At 38.8% G+C, this 15,197-nt stretch overlaps 1 protein-coding gene across 3 annotated transcripts in view; it reads left to right on the top strand.

The window, feature by feature from the left end:
- pbx1b (pre-B-cell leukemia homeobox 1b) overlaps window positions 1-15,197 on the top strand; it is a 66,761-nt gene that overhangs the window by 44,594 nt on the left and 6,970 nt on the right. The window contains exons 3-8 of one of the 3 annotated variants that reach the window (XM_044014904.1): window positions 209-453; window positions 2,609-2,799; window positions 4,608-4,743; window positions 7,530-7,578; window positions 9,193-9,305; window positions 12,835-12,924. In XM_044014904.1, the coding sequence (XP_043870839.1) occupies window positions 209-453; window positions 2,609-2,799; window positions 4,608-4,743; window positions 7,530-7,578; window positions 9,193-9,305; window positions 12,835-12,924 (824 nt within the window). Of the gene's footprint in view, window positions 1-208; window positions 454-2,608; window positions 2,800-4,607; window positions 4,744-7,529; window positions 7,690-9,192; window positions 9,306-12,834; window positions 12,925-15,197 lie in introns of all 3 variants that reach the window. The other 2 variants (XM_044014903.1, XM_044014905.1) reach the window with 2 other exon arrangements.

Raw genomic sequence — 15,197 nt, 5'->3', positions numbered from 1 at the left:
TTATTCTGCTGATAAATGTCCTACAAATAAGTGTATTTTATCTGTTTATAAAACAGTGTGGATTAAACTTCATATAAAAGTCTGACATTATGTTTCAGTTCACAAAGACTAAAACAGAAGAACAATCATTTTATCACCAACAATAAAAATCACCAGAAAATAAACTCTGCCTTCTGTATCACGTGACCTCTGATCCCTGTCATTGCAGTGCTGAGTATCCGCGGCGCACAGGAGGAGGAGCCTCCAGATCCTCAGCTCATGCGGTTGGACAACATGCTGCTGGCAGAGGGCGTGTCCGGCCCGGAGAAAGGCGGGGGCTCTGCGGCGGCGGCGGCTGCGGCGGCAGCGTCGGGGGGAGTCGGCGCCGACAACTCTGCGGAACATTCGGACTACAGAGCCAAACTTTCACAGATCAGACAGATTTATCACACAGAGCTGGAGAAATATGAGCAGGTGAGAATGTATTTATTAAACTATGTGAAGAGAAGCTGAAATAAAAATGCTGAATAAATTTGTTTCTTATAATAGGAATAAGGTTTTATGATTTCTAAAACTCGCACGTTGCATTAGGGATGAGAATCACAGTGGAACTCAGGATACGATCCACGATAATATCACACAATGACTGATTATCATGTGATATTAATATCACAACTCCACAATTCTGTGATAATCAATACATCACGAGACAATCATATATCATACATGACGATATCTGTCTCAGTCAAGTAAACAAAACGTTAGAAGTTAAAAGTGCAGGATTTCTCTATTTATTCACAACATAGACAAAGGTCAAAGGTCATGAACGTGGATGGAGCATCTGTTAACGCAGTTTTCTTCAGCCAGGTCACTTCTGCTCAAGTTTCCCCTCATTTATTTGAGCAGCGCCACCATGAGGAGACATGAAGTAGTGACACTAAACAATATGGATGTTTGCCCTGGAGTATCGATTATGGTATTACGACGATATATCACCAAATCATTTTTTCTAAAGTGTAAATTCAGCAAAAACTGCAGATCAGATTTGCATCTAGTTTTTGAATGTCACTCACAACAGTTTGTCATCAGTAAAAAATTCACTTATAGTTTGTTTTCACCTCAAAACAGTGTTTGTGTTTGTGTCTGTGACAGACAAACACGTGTGTGAGGACAGACACAGACAAACACGTGTGTGAGGAAAGACACAAACACATGTGTGAGGACAGACACAGACAAACGTGTGTGTGAGGACAGACACAGACAAACTCGTGTGTGTGAGGAAAGACAAACGGTGTGTGACAAGGACTGCGTGTGTGAGGACAGACACAGACAAACTGGTGAGTGAGGACTGGCACAGACAAACACGTGTGTGAGGAAAGACACACGTGTGTGAGGACAGACACAGACAAACGACAGACACAGACAAACGTGAGTGAGGACAGACTGACAAACACTTGTGAGGACAGACACAGACAAACACGTGTGTGAGGACAGACACAGACAAACACGTGTGTGAGGACAGACACAGACAAACACGTGAGTGAGGACAGACACAGACAAACACGTGAGTGAGGACAGACAGACAAAGCCTGACATGACTGAACTCACAGAGAAATCGTCAGGACGAGCAGAAGTAGAGACGTGGTGTAATATCAGAAGACGAGGACGAGGATGAATGAGACGTGGTGTTGGCGTGTTTTCGTCTCTCGGGGCGGAGAAGCTGTGAACGTGTGTGTGTGAGCAGAGGACAGCTGTCATCACCACTGCTGTTAAATATGAAACATATCATTGTTTTTATTCTCCCTCAACATTTGTGTCGTCTTTAAAAGTGAACCGTGTGTGTACTTGTGTATATATACATCTTTGTAAGGACCTAACAACTTATTAACCAGAGGAAGTGAGGACATTTTGTCTCCTCCACACATTCTGTCACACATTTAAAGGGACTTTTTAAGGGTTAAGATTTGATTTTAAGGGTAGAATTGGGTGTAGGTTAGGGTTAAATGGTAAGTATATTTATGATAACCACTCAAAGATAAGATAAGATAATCCGTCCCACAATGAGGAAATTTACATTTAAAGATAATAAATAATAATCTATGAATGTAGTATATAGAATATAGAATATAGAAGATATCGACTATTAAGATTATAAATAATAGAATAGATGGCTAAGATTTAAATTGTGGTTAAGTTAAAGTTAGGGTTAAGGCTTTGTTCAATCTGTTTTAATGAATGGAAGTCTATTTAAATTTAAGGGATAGATTTTTGACAACAGTTTGCAGGTGTGAGTGAAGGACACAAGGGAGAAAAACAATGGAAAAGAGGGGTTGGTGTCAACATTAAAAGTTAAAAAACATAAGAAGTTATTTATGCTCATTCCTTAATGTGATATTGAAGATTTGTTAGTTAAATAACTTCAGGAAACCTCGGTTTACACAGATTTTTATCACAATTATCATCCTCTATGCAGACGACACACTCGTCTTTGCAGGGATTCTCCAGGAATTCTCTCTAACATACTGTACATATAACTCAGCTGTGCAGAAGAAAGACAATACTGTGATGTCAGTTTTTCACAGCTCCACTCTAACTCACAGGTTCCTCTTCGTGTGCTCTGGTTTCACAGGCGTGTAACGAGTTCACCACTCACGTGATGAACCTGTTGCGGGAGCAGTCGCGCACGCGGCCGATCTCGCCGAAAGAGATCGAGCGCATGGTGAACATCATCCACCGCAAGTTCAGCTCCATCCAGATGCAGCTGAAACAGAGCACCTGCGAGGCCGTCATGATCCTGCGCTCACGCTTCCTCGATGCCAGGTGTGTGTCCAAACAGTACACACGCGCACACGCACACGCACACACGTTAACTGATGAACAGGATTGAAAATGAGCATATTCCAGGGACAGCTCAGGTCCAGAAGTTTGGAGACAGTGAAGTAAGAGAGTGAAGGTTGAGAAGGTTTCGTCACATGCTGACAAGGGACAGTGATTATATTGGACAAAGGATGTTGAAGAGGGACACAAAGAGGAAGACCACAGAGAAGGTCCAGGGATGTCCATGGAAGGAGGACATGAGGACATTTGGTCTAACAGAAGAGGACACAAGGATGAGAGAGGACAAGATGGAGGCAGATGATCTGCTGTGGCAACCCTAAAGGGAGAAGCCAAAAGAAGACTGACTGACAAATAGTGAGCTGTTCTCTATATCCACCAAGAAATATTGAGCTATTCAATGTATCCAGCCACAGACTTACTGCGAAATATTGAACTATTCAATACATCCAACCACAGACTGATTGCCAAATATTGAGCTATTCAATACATCCAGCAACAGACTGACTGCCAAAATATGAGCTGTTCTCCATGTCCACCAAGAGACTGACTGCCAAATAGTGAGCTGTTCTGTAAATCTAGCAACAGACTAATTGCCAAATAATGAGCTGCGCTGCATATCCACCAAGAAACGGCCTGTCAAATAATGAGCAGTCAGACTCCCACTAAAATAGTATGATTTCAAACAAAAACGGAGTAAATGGATGAAGTCACAGTTTAAATACGTCCATCATGTTGTTTCTTTCTTTCTCTCAGACTCATATCCATATGAGTGATCCATGTAGGAGGTCCATCATGCTACAAACATGCTGCTTTGGCTTCTTACCACACACACACACACACACACACACTGGACTGGTTTGCATGTAGCGGTGCCATTTGGACCAGTTTACCCAGTAACAGCAGCCAAACACGGTCCTCCGTGTTCCTCTGCTCTAACTGTTTCCCTCTCCTCAGTGTAAATGGCTTGTTCCTTGTGATGCTCGCTCTGGATTTGCATACATTTCTCTGAGGATAAATCTCACTCAAAGTGTGAGTTGGAGGCATAACATTTAAATGAGGCATGTGCTGCTTTACAAAGCTCCTCATCTATTCTCTTGTAAATGACTGTGGTGGTGCAGCAGTGAGGGGAAGGGAAGCTTTGACTGGTGGAGAGGCATCGCCGTGCTCAGCTTCACTGATTAATCTACTGCTGCTGCTGCTGCTGGAGCCTCACGCTGGGCTCATTTACATATTCTGTAGCAGAGCAGGGACAGATATTTTAGCACAAATCTCCTCTCCGGCGGATTTTTGAGCAGATTTTCCCCTCCGGCTTATGCAAAGCTCTCTTTAGATGTGACACATGCAGACGTGACCTGATGGGTGAAGGAGATACAGAGGCATCAACATGTGTGTTGCATTTTTTATGTGTAATACGTTGAATAACAGGTGTATAAGTGTTTTTCTCATTTCAAGGAAACTGGTTTGTGAACCACTCACTCGCCCACACCAAAGTCCACAGAGAATATCACTGATTATATATACATATATAAATATATATTCATATTTATATGCCGTCCTGACATCAGAGGTCTCAAACTCATGGCCCGTGGCCCTCATGTGGCCCCAATAATTAATAAGTGAGAACTGGCCTGTGATCTCCTCTAACTTCTAGCGTAAACAGTTTGCTCTAATGTTAGCGACTTGTTTTGATTTGAATTTTTCTGCCCTGAAACACACGTCTCATTGGACAACAAAGCCCCCGCCCACTTGTTCTTCAACTTCCCGTTTCAAATCTGTTTGTCTCGTTGCAGACGGAAAAGACGAAACTTCAACAAACAGGCGACAGAAATCCTGAACGAGTATTTCTACTCGCACCTCAGTAACCCTTACCCCAGCGAGGAGGCTAAAGAGGAGCTGGCAAAGAAGTGTGCCATCACAGTGGCTCAGGTACGTCACAACACACCACACTGCGCCACCTGCAGGAAGACGACTGCACACGCAGCTGTGAGACCAAACTCACAGCTGACGCAGACGCAGACGTGTGTGAGCGTCTCAGCAAGTAAGATAATAATAATGATAATAATGGTAATAAAAGAACATGATGACGTTCAGATTCTTCAGCAGAATGTTTTCACTGAAACAACAAACAAACAAGTCTTTACGTCTCAGAATGAAGGTTTTTGACAGAATCAGGTCAGAATACCCACTAATACACACTCTGGCAATTATCTGTATTTCACAGTCACTTGGTGATTAGCAAGTTTGCAAGAGCGTTTAGCCACAAATTATAGAATTGAACAGAAATGTAAACATCTTTTTATTTTAGGAAAGACAACGTTATCGTTTTCCATCAATATCAGAAGTTTGAGTTTAACGTTTCCTTAAAAAAGTCCAACAACAACAACTGACCTAGATTATATTTAAATTTCTGTACAGTGTATTATTATATATTATTATTTACTCGTTGTGTTTATTGTGACACAAATTAGACAACATGGATAAAAAAATGTATCATTCAAACAGATAGATTTCCTGTTTCATATTTATTTATATATTTATTGATCCCAAACTGGTGGAATTCTAATTTATTGTATATATTTATGTGCATTTATTTATTGGGGATGAGATGAGACGTGATCATCAGTTTTGGTCAAAATCACTGGATTTGTTTTGGAAAACTTTAAATGTCAAGAAAAAAAGCGAAAGTAGATGAATTTTTAATTTAATTTAGTAATAAGTCTCTCATATTAGTATTGGACTCATATCAATATCATTCAATATTCTGGGCTGTAATATCCATACATAAGTCATGAAAAAGTCATATTGTGCCATTCCTTTTACAAAAGAGCAAAGATGAATATAATGTATATAAAATCAATATAATGTTTATAAAATCTATCAGAAAAGGCTTCTATTGTCTAGACACTGAGAGCTTCTCTGAGCTCTAACGAGAAGAAAAAGTCCATTTACAAATCTTTTGGCAGCTTGAGTTGTTTTCAGTCTGAGAGAAATAATTATAATAAAGCAAAGACAACAACAACAACAACAACAACCAGGTAAACAGCAGTTTGTGTTTTGAATCCATCATTTTCAAACGGATTTGTTTCCTCAATTGCTTTCATTCATTAAAGGGTGAGGGTTTGCTGCTGATTTGTGGAGTTTTCCGTAACAGAAGCCAACGTTGTCCTCGTGTGCAGAGCAAACTTTACACGATTGATTTGCTTTTCATTTTAATGTTGTTTATCATTAGCGCTGGGATTCTGCCTTCATGTGGGAGTCCATTAGCAGTAATGGCTGTTAGCGGATGTTGACTGATCGGTGCTCGCGTGACTTCTGATGAGAGCTGCAGTCACAGTGACATAATGAGACGGTTATTGGCGATTATTCCATCCTGGCACTAATGCACATTCACAGCAGATGACACACAGACACACACACACACACACTCTGTGTGTCTGCAGTCGTGTTAAACACACACACACACACACGAGAGGGACACACACTCACACACACACACACTGTGTCTGCAGTCATGATGAACACACACACACACAGGTCATATGAACATAGAAGATGACAATGATTTAGCTGATATTACATATTTAAATACTTTGAAAATCCTCTGATTCTTGATCAACGACCCTGATCATCACACAAGACTACCATCAATACTTCCCATATATGTTAATATATATGTGAACATGAGGATACAAAACTTTAGTGCAGATTAATATGCACATGTTATACTGGATCTGATCAAAGAAAAATAACAGCATTTAAACGCCATAGATTAAGTATTAAGTCTTAAAATCTATCCCATATTTTACAGCAGTTTAAGAAACACTGTGTTACTCATACAATGTAAGGGTTGATTCATGGTCACATGCAGCTGAATTGTTTATTAAAATGAATAATAATGAACGTAAATAAAACTTCAAACATAGAGACATTAGGTCAACATTTAACCAATGAAAAGCATTTGAAAGTAAACTTATGTTGGTTAACTGTGGGGCTGCAGTGGGTCATCAGTATCTGATAGTTTAGATGATCTGTGCGGTTCATTAGTGTGGCCCAGAATAATCATTTCCACTGTTTGTTTCTACAAAATCTACAATATGTAAAAACATTCACTGATATTTAGTTAGAACATAATCACTGACTGAACGGAAAACTGCAGGATTCAAGTCATGAAAACACCATTAACATGTGGATAAAGAGGAGAACTTTCCCACGGCTGCAGACACAATTACAAGCTCCTCCAAAATAATTTGGAATTTGCCATTTCACCAGTAGTGAAGTCCATTTTTCTTTAATTAAAATGTCTTGTACTCTCATATCTTAACCAGTGTTGGACGTTTGTCCTCACTGTGGAACGGTTATTTCCATATTTCTGTCCTCTTTTACCATTTTGAGCACTTATTATAACCAAATCTTGACCAACAAAGACATGAAATGGCGTTAGATTACTCTGAAATGTGCTCAGTTGGCAGATACCCAAAACAAATCGTAACGTTAACTCTTCAATATTTAATACAATAAATATTGTGTAAAACAAAAAGTCTTCATTTCCAGACATTTTACTCAAGTTTAAGTCAAGTCAAGTCTTTTACCAACATCAGTGAAGCTAGGCTCAAGTTTTCAAGTCACGTGACCTTTGATCTCCTCTATGAGTTTTCCGTCTGTGTGGATTTCATGTGCATTAAACTACGTTCTCTTTGTTTGGTTCTGCTCAGGTTTCCAACTGGTTTGGGAATAAGAGAATCAGATACAAGAAAAACATTGGTAAGTTCCAAGAAGAAGCCAACATGTACGCTGCGAGAACTGCCGTCAATGCGGCTAATGCATCCTCACATGGAAGCCAGGCAAATTCACCCTCCACTCCAAACTCTGCAGGTGAGACAGGAAGTACCTGGCTCTGCTCAGCTATCAGACATGTGCCTGTGGTCATCAGTTAGAGCTTCTTTGAATGCTGGTGCCGGTGATTTTATCTTAAGGGAATGACAGAATTAGCAATAACAAAAAAAAACAGAAACAAATGTCACCGCGTGATGGACCGTTAACCTAACAAAGCCTGAAGGAAACTTCCAGAGCAGACGTGTGTCAGAGTTTAGTCGACCTGAGCCCCAACTCTCATCCTCTCATCCTCTCAGTCTTCATCTCACTTTAATCCAATTAATATTCCATGTTTGACTGTTTAACTGTGTGTGAATCATGTTTTTACTGCACTCACAATTAAAAGATGAGTCTGGTGATATTTTATGTTGATGATGAATTTTCCGATGCTTCATTAGACATTTATTATTGTTTAAAAAAACAAAAGAATAACAAAATAAGTTCAGGTAAGACAAACTTTTATTTAGGGCTACAATGATTAATCAAAGAATGGTTTATTAACTATTTTGATAATCAATTAAACCAGTTATTTTTCACCAGCGTATACTGTAACTGTATGGAGCAGTTAAAGAGACTTCAAACATAGAAATCATTAAAACTGAATCATTTTAGTATTTTCCAGGTTTGACAAACACTGATCAACATATTTTAACATTTTCTCAAATTTTTTGGATGAATTAATCAAGTAATCATCAGATTATGAAAATAATCATTAGTTGCGGCCCTATTTTTTATTGATCCCACCAAATAAGAGCAGAATGTGGAAGGCAAAATATGCAATAAATAAGATAACACATTACAGAAGTGACTGTATGTTAAATACAGTTTTTAGACATTCATTTCTTAGAAATATCAATTAACCAATCATTCAGTCATATTTAGTTTTATTAGTAAAGTTTAGAATCCAGTGAACAATTAATCAAAATAATAATTCTAAATAAATGTAAACATAAATGTGTGAATAATGTAAAATCACTATGAATATTGTTTGTTTTGATCATATCTGCTTTAACATCTAAAATAATAATAATCAAAATAAAACACACATTTGATCCTGAAAGTTGTTGATAAAATAATAACCAGACTCATCTTTTAAAGCAGTAGTTTGAAAAAATGTCTGTAGTTTGACTGATTTGTGCAAAATAAAACTATGATTGGTTTACCTTTGATCCTGTTAGTAAATAAATCCAAATGAGCTAGGCTAGTAGCCTCCCAACAAGCTAACTCTATGCTAAGACATTTTTCCCACTACTTTGCTTCCACTTCCTGGTTTTCGATGAATCCATGAATAACTTCTTCACTGATATAGAATTAACTTGCCTGTTTGTGTCACTGATATAAACTTAAACTTGACATTTAAACATCAGGTTTTTTTCCGTCTCTTCCTCTGAGCTGTGGCTGTAGCCGCTGCTAGCTGCTAGCTAACCGCATGCTGCTGACTCAGCTTCTCCCACTCGCTCTCTGTCTCTCTGTGATTCGACTGCTCCCTCTCTCTCCTTTCAGGTTCTGGTGGCTCTTTTAACATGTCAAACTCTGGGGACTTGTTCATGAGCGTTCAGTCTCTCAATGGGGACTCGTACCAGGGGGCTCAGGTGGGAGCCAACGTTCAGTCACAGGTAGGGCCCGGGGGGCTGCATTAGCAGCAGATGTTAGCCCACCACGTTTATTCACGGCTCTTTTCCATCATACAGTTCAGGTTCTAACTCGACTCGAATCAGTTTTCTACACAACGTCTCTACATACACCAGACTCCTCTGTTAAATATTGACGTTTTAGACGTTTCCTTTGCTAAATGTTGGAGATGAACTCATGTTTTCAGGATTTTTAAGTCTTTTTGACTGGACATTGTTGGCTTTGATTCTTGTGTTGGATGTCGCACTCATGACGACACTTTCTGACCAATCAGTGGGATTTGGAATTAGTAGATTTTGGAACTTTAAGTAGAATTTGGAACTATATGTAGATTTTGAAACTATATGTAAGATTTTGAAACCATAAGTACGATTTTTAAGCCTTTTTAATTGTTGGTATTTGTTGGCTTTGATTCTTGATTCGACACTCTGACCAATCAGTGGCCGGCAGTTTGTTGATGCCACATTTTAGGATCGGCTCAGCTGAACCTTGTCAGAGCAGGAACTAAAAAAACAGCTGGTACCAGGTGCTATCACTGATGGAGAAGAGAAAAACACCAGATTAAAGAGTAAAGTCGAGTGGTGTTAGAACTGTTTAATGGAAAAGCGTCATAACAGAATCACAGGTGTCATTGCTGACATAAACAGCTCTGTTCACTTCAAATTTACATGAGCTCAAAATGTCTGCTGTCGAACAGTAAAACCGATTTGAACTCTGTAGCCCAACAATTAGAGCAACACAAATAGTGTATTTCACGCTGCTGACTGTGACGTTGTCATTGTTAGTGAAAACCAATAATAATGGTTTCTTTTGTTCACACAAACAGTAGCAACATCTCTATGATTAAAAATGAAACCGTATGATGTGTATAACACATTGTTGCTCCAAGTTACGACTCAACACTTTTTATTCATGTCGTACAGTTGAAACCAGAAGTTTACATACGCTATATAAAAAGACACATATGCTTTTTTTCTCACTGTCTGACATGAAATCAGACAAACACTTTTCCTGTTTTAGGTCCATTAGGATTACCAAAATTATTTCTATTTTGGTAATCTGATTAGTAGTCTGATTTCATGTTAGAAAAAAGTGAGAGCATAGCGTATGTAAACTTCTGGTTTCAACGGTATATATACTGTATGTTTAACTTTCTTATATTGCGGTCACTATAATGTAGTGTGTTGTTAACATGAAGATGACTGAATCCTTATTATCCTTATTTATTTATTACAAAAACAGCTCTACTAGAAATAAATTAAATATTCTCACACTGTATTTTCTTGTGTTGAGTAAAATAATCTGCCAATGGCTCAAATTCTTAAAACTCGCCTGTAAATCTGCAGCCACTTTCAGACGGTAATGTTCATTAAAACGAGGAAAAACTGGAGAAAAATTGGCCACCATTTAAGAAAGTTGTACTTAAATTCTGTCATATAAGAAATGATATAACCCTTTAATTGAGTAAGCTGAATTTAAGAATGTATACCTTAGAATATTTTTATATTTACACACTACAATCTGTGAGAGTGAATTTTACTTCTGTATTTAACACAAACCATGTTTTAGCTTATTAAAAGCTAATTAAAGTAAACTGTGATATCTTATTAAGACAAATTTGGACTACATTTTTTGTGACACAAAAAATACTAACAATTCCTGAGAAATGAAGCCTGTTTTATTTTTTCACAATGTTGAACGACAGAACTTTTATCGTTGGAGTATAAATCAGGCTGAACTCTGTTTTCCAGTATAACTTCATTATATAATGTGAGAAATGAAAAACCTGCTGCAAATGACAGCATGAATGTGAATGTTGTACAATTAACTAACCATTTAGGACACTAACGCTAATGCTAATGCATTAATAGCACAGTGATGAGATAAGACTGTGGTTAACAACATCTGAATACATTTGGCTAAAATTACACTAAATTAACTTTTAAATTAGGCCATTAATGACCTAACGTCACCCAATTAGCATGAGCATTGGCTTACTAACTAGTCAAACAAAATGGCTGCAAACATATTAGCAAAGTTAATTCAGGAAGATGGTGTAACTACAAGGCTAGCAGTAGCAGTAGAGAGCGTTATTCTTTGGTGTTTGTTGAACGTTTTTCTGTTTGTTTGTTTTTAGTTTTGTTAACACTGCATGTACAACGATGTTTTCTCAATTTCAGCTTCATCTCACATGTTTGCTCCCTAAGTTCATTTATTTTTGCTTTTGCTAACTCAGCTAACGCTAGCCTTGTTAGCATAAATGGTTTGTATTTTTTGGCGCTGAAATCTTCAAACTCGCTCAGGTGAACACAAATCTATTCATTATAAAGAGTACTAAACGCCTATCATAAAATATGTTTTAATTATACGTTGGTTTGTAAACATTATTCTTCCTGGATGTAAATATTCACTTGTGAACTTTGTTATCAGAAGCAAAACAAATAATATCACTTTGTTATCTGTATATTAATGTTATACAGTATGATGTTTTTGTTTGTTTGTTTTTATTAATATATCGGGGGGGGGTTTAAATTCATTTTAATATTATGTTTATTTATGATCATGTGTTGTAATGGGGAAAAAATATTTGACATTCAAAATTGTCTGTTTATTTAAATGTTGTGCTACATTACTGCTACTGTAAAAATAAACATTAGTGTGTTTGGGCCTCATATGTTTAGGGGCGTTTTGAGAGAGTCTCAAGTGTTATTAAACATTATTTATTATTAACATAGAGCCGTTGGAGAACATGTTATTGTACAAACTGAGCGATTTTCAATTTTGTCTCCAAGAGAAAACTATAGTTAATTCTTTGTCAAACAGAAACATTGATGGAGCTGAGAGCAGATTATTCCACACAGAGAGTTTGAGTTTTTTCGTGATTCCAATAAATATTATGTTTATATTTAAATTAAGGGTCGTCTTCAAAATTCTTTGTCCTTTCTTTGTCATTTTCGCGACGCGACGTTAGCAGCACTTAAAAGAAGAGAGACGGAATAATAACAGAATGCTACATAAGCATAGTAATAAAAAGACAAAAACACAGCCAAAATCATAACAATACTGAGAATACGAGGCAAACTGCAAAAATATTCTTACATTGATTGACATTTATATATATAAAAAAAAAAGAATAATTTCCCAGAAATTATGCTTATTTTGCTTTCTGAAAAGCACTTTTTTTGCAGTGTAGCATCAGGTTGTGTTCATGTTTGTCCTGATGTTTGTCCTGCCTCTTTTCTCCAAGTATATTCAAATAAATTCATTCATCATAATTCATCACAGAATCTTCTTCACTAAAAACCTTGATGACAAAAACTCCCCACGAACACCCGTCAAACCTCTGAATGTTTGCATGCCCACACAGTGAAGAGCTCCTTTATTGAGCTAAATATCATATTTAACTGTTGTCTCCTCTGGATGTAGTTTTGTTCTTTTGTCCTGGCATCCTCGTCTCTTTTCTCTGCCGTTGACTCTGACCTTGCGTTGTTTGTTGTTTGCTGCATGTTTCAGGTGGATACCCTTCGCCACGTTATCAGTCAGACAGGCGGATACAGTGAAGCACTCACAGCCAACCAGATGTACAGTCCGCAGGGCATCAACGTAAGGATTTCCTCCCTCTCATCACCAATTATTTCAAAGCCACGGGGCTCAGGATGCCACTTAGTGGGGCCTGTCTCGGCTCGTGCTGGTCACCTTGTTGATTGGTTGTGTGCGGCGTGTGCCGTGGGCGGTGCCCCGTCCGGCGCCGGCTCCACAGACGTGCAGGAGCTGACCGCACCGTCTGAGTCTGTCATATATAATCATGTCTGGTGGCACCTGCAGCCACGTGCGGTCATTCGTGGTGGAACTGTGGAAACAGGTGACACCTCAAAGCCCTGTCTGACCACCTGACCCGTGATTAACAGCCCTGTGGTCACAAGTTACCGTCCTGCAGTGGTCAGTCTGATCTGATCTCTGTAAATCATTAATATTTCAATTGTTCTGCATCAATGCCTCACAATATCCTCTACACTAAACATTTGACCAAAGAAAATTACTTCACTGGTTTTCCAAACACCGGGGCGGGACCCACAGATGGGTCGTAGGACCTTTTCTTGGGTCCCCAAACAAATTGGCAGAATTTCTCCAACCTTTTATTTAAAATTTCTGTGCACATGTTTAAATAACATGCACTCATTGATGTTTGATTAATTCGCCTATTCCAAATGACAGATAAAGCTGTCAATCAGTGTCTACATTGTGCACAAATTTTCTCTGATCATGGTTTTTACTGTGATTTGACAAATGAGATAGTTTGAGAAAAAAAAAAGGGCGTCCCCATGTATAAAGTTTGGATCACTGACCCAGGCTTTTTCAAGCGATTTGGTCATGACCAAATTATGAACGTTGGGAACAATAAACTGACGTGTATAGTGACTTTATTGAAGAACAGAGATTTGGTGTCTTGGATGATGCGTGACACCCCAACGTGAAGTCGAGCATATTCAAATTTTTACAATTTTTCTGCCTTGTCTGATCTCTGGTCTCTTATAACACGCATCTGGACATTGGTCAGTAAGAGAACGCTCAGATCTGACGTAACATGAGGGACAGACAGTCCATACTGTCCTCTTCATGACACCCAGGAATGGACCCGCAATGTATTTTTCTTACGGGACCCATGAGTGACAACTCCTTGCACCACCCACCAGATGACCTATGAAATCCACCGTGTCACTGTGATTGACCATCTGACATGGCAAAAATATCATGTGGTCTGATTCCGGCATGAGACCACAAAGAGCTGGAGGAGCTTGTCTCTGAAATGGAAGACGTCAATCCAGACTATCATGAGACTGAGCAGTCTTTGTAGAAGGACTGGTCAAAATAAAATCAGGGAGGGCTCAAGTTTCTGAGGAGACAACTCTGCTAAAAATACAAACCTCACACTGCTGGAAGCAGCCTCTCATGTGCTGTAAGGGCGTGTTCCTCTTGTGTTCTGTTTTATTTTGCTGTAGAGTTCAGGTGCAGAAGAGAAGCGGGGGATGGGAATGGGGGGTGGCTGGCTAGCTGGCGGCTGCAAACAGTAGTGAAATTCACAGCGACAAGCCGTGTCGTAAAGGGGAAAATCGATAAGACAGACACAAGGAGAGCAGAGTGTGGACTCGGGACAGCAATCCGAGCGCATTGCTCAGATCACGTTCCCGCCACACTAATGGCCCTGACAGCGAGCCGCGCCAAGAGGAACGAGGACGGTCGCAGCCGCGGCTCGGCTCCTCCGTTGTCGTCGTCGTGCCTCAGTGCCCATATGATAATCAGATGAAATGTTTCCCTTATAAAAAAAAAAACATGTATGTGGATTCAAATCAGGCTTCCTGGCTGTTGCGAGTGAGTCCCACAGCCAGCAGAGCTAACCCTGAGAGGACGCTAATGTATTCAGGCCTGTTCTTTGGCAGTCTTTTGACCTCATATGCAGTTCTTCTTGGATGCCTGCTTGCTCTAGCACATCTTACACTGCCACAGTCTGCTGTATTATTCACTTTTATACCCGATAAAGAAGCAATGCATAATGTAAGAGCAGGATATCTGTTGCTCGGGTTTGCAAGTATGACATTTTTACCTCTTCACTTTATGCAAGTGGGGGTTTGTTTTGTTCATGATATTTGCGGGATAAGATAAAGATAAGATAAACAATTAATGATTAATCAAGAAATTAACAGCAGATTAATTAACAATTATGGTAATCTTAAATTGCAGCCCAAAATAAAAGATTTCAAAGAAAACAAATTATCTGAATTTAAAAAAAAACATATGAGCATAGCAGTATTTACAATTTAGTTTAGTTTTCGTTTTTCTTATGCCTTTAATGTTACTTATATAAATGATCTTTGAAG

This window comes from Solea senegalensis, unplaced genomic scaffold (assembly GCF_019176455.1).
Source record: "Solea senegalensis isolate Sse05_10M unplaced genomic scaffold, IFAPA_SoseM_1 scf7180000012646, whole genome shotgun sequence".
Classification (NCBI taxonomy): domain Eukaryota; kingdom Metazoa; phylum Chordata; class Actinopteri; order Pleuronectiformes; family Soleidae; genus Solea; species Solea senegalensis.
Note: the sequence above shows the minus strand (reverse complement) of the source record. Positions and strands in the feature narration are given on the sequence as shown.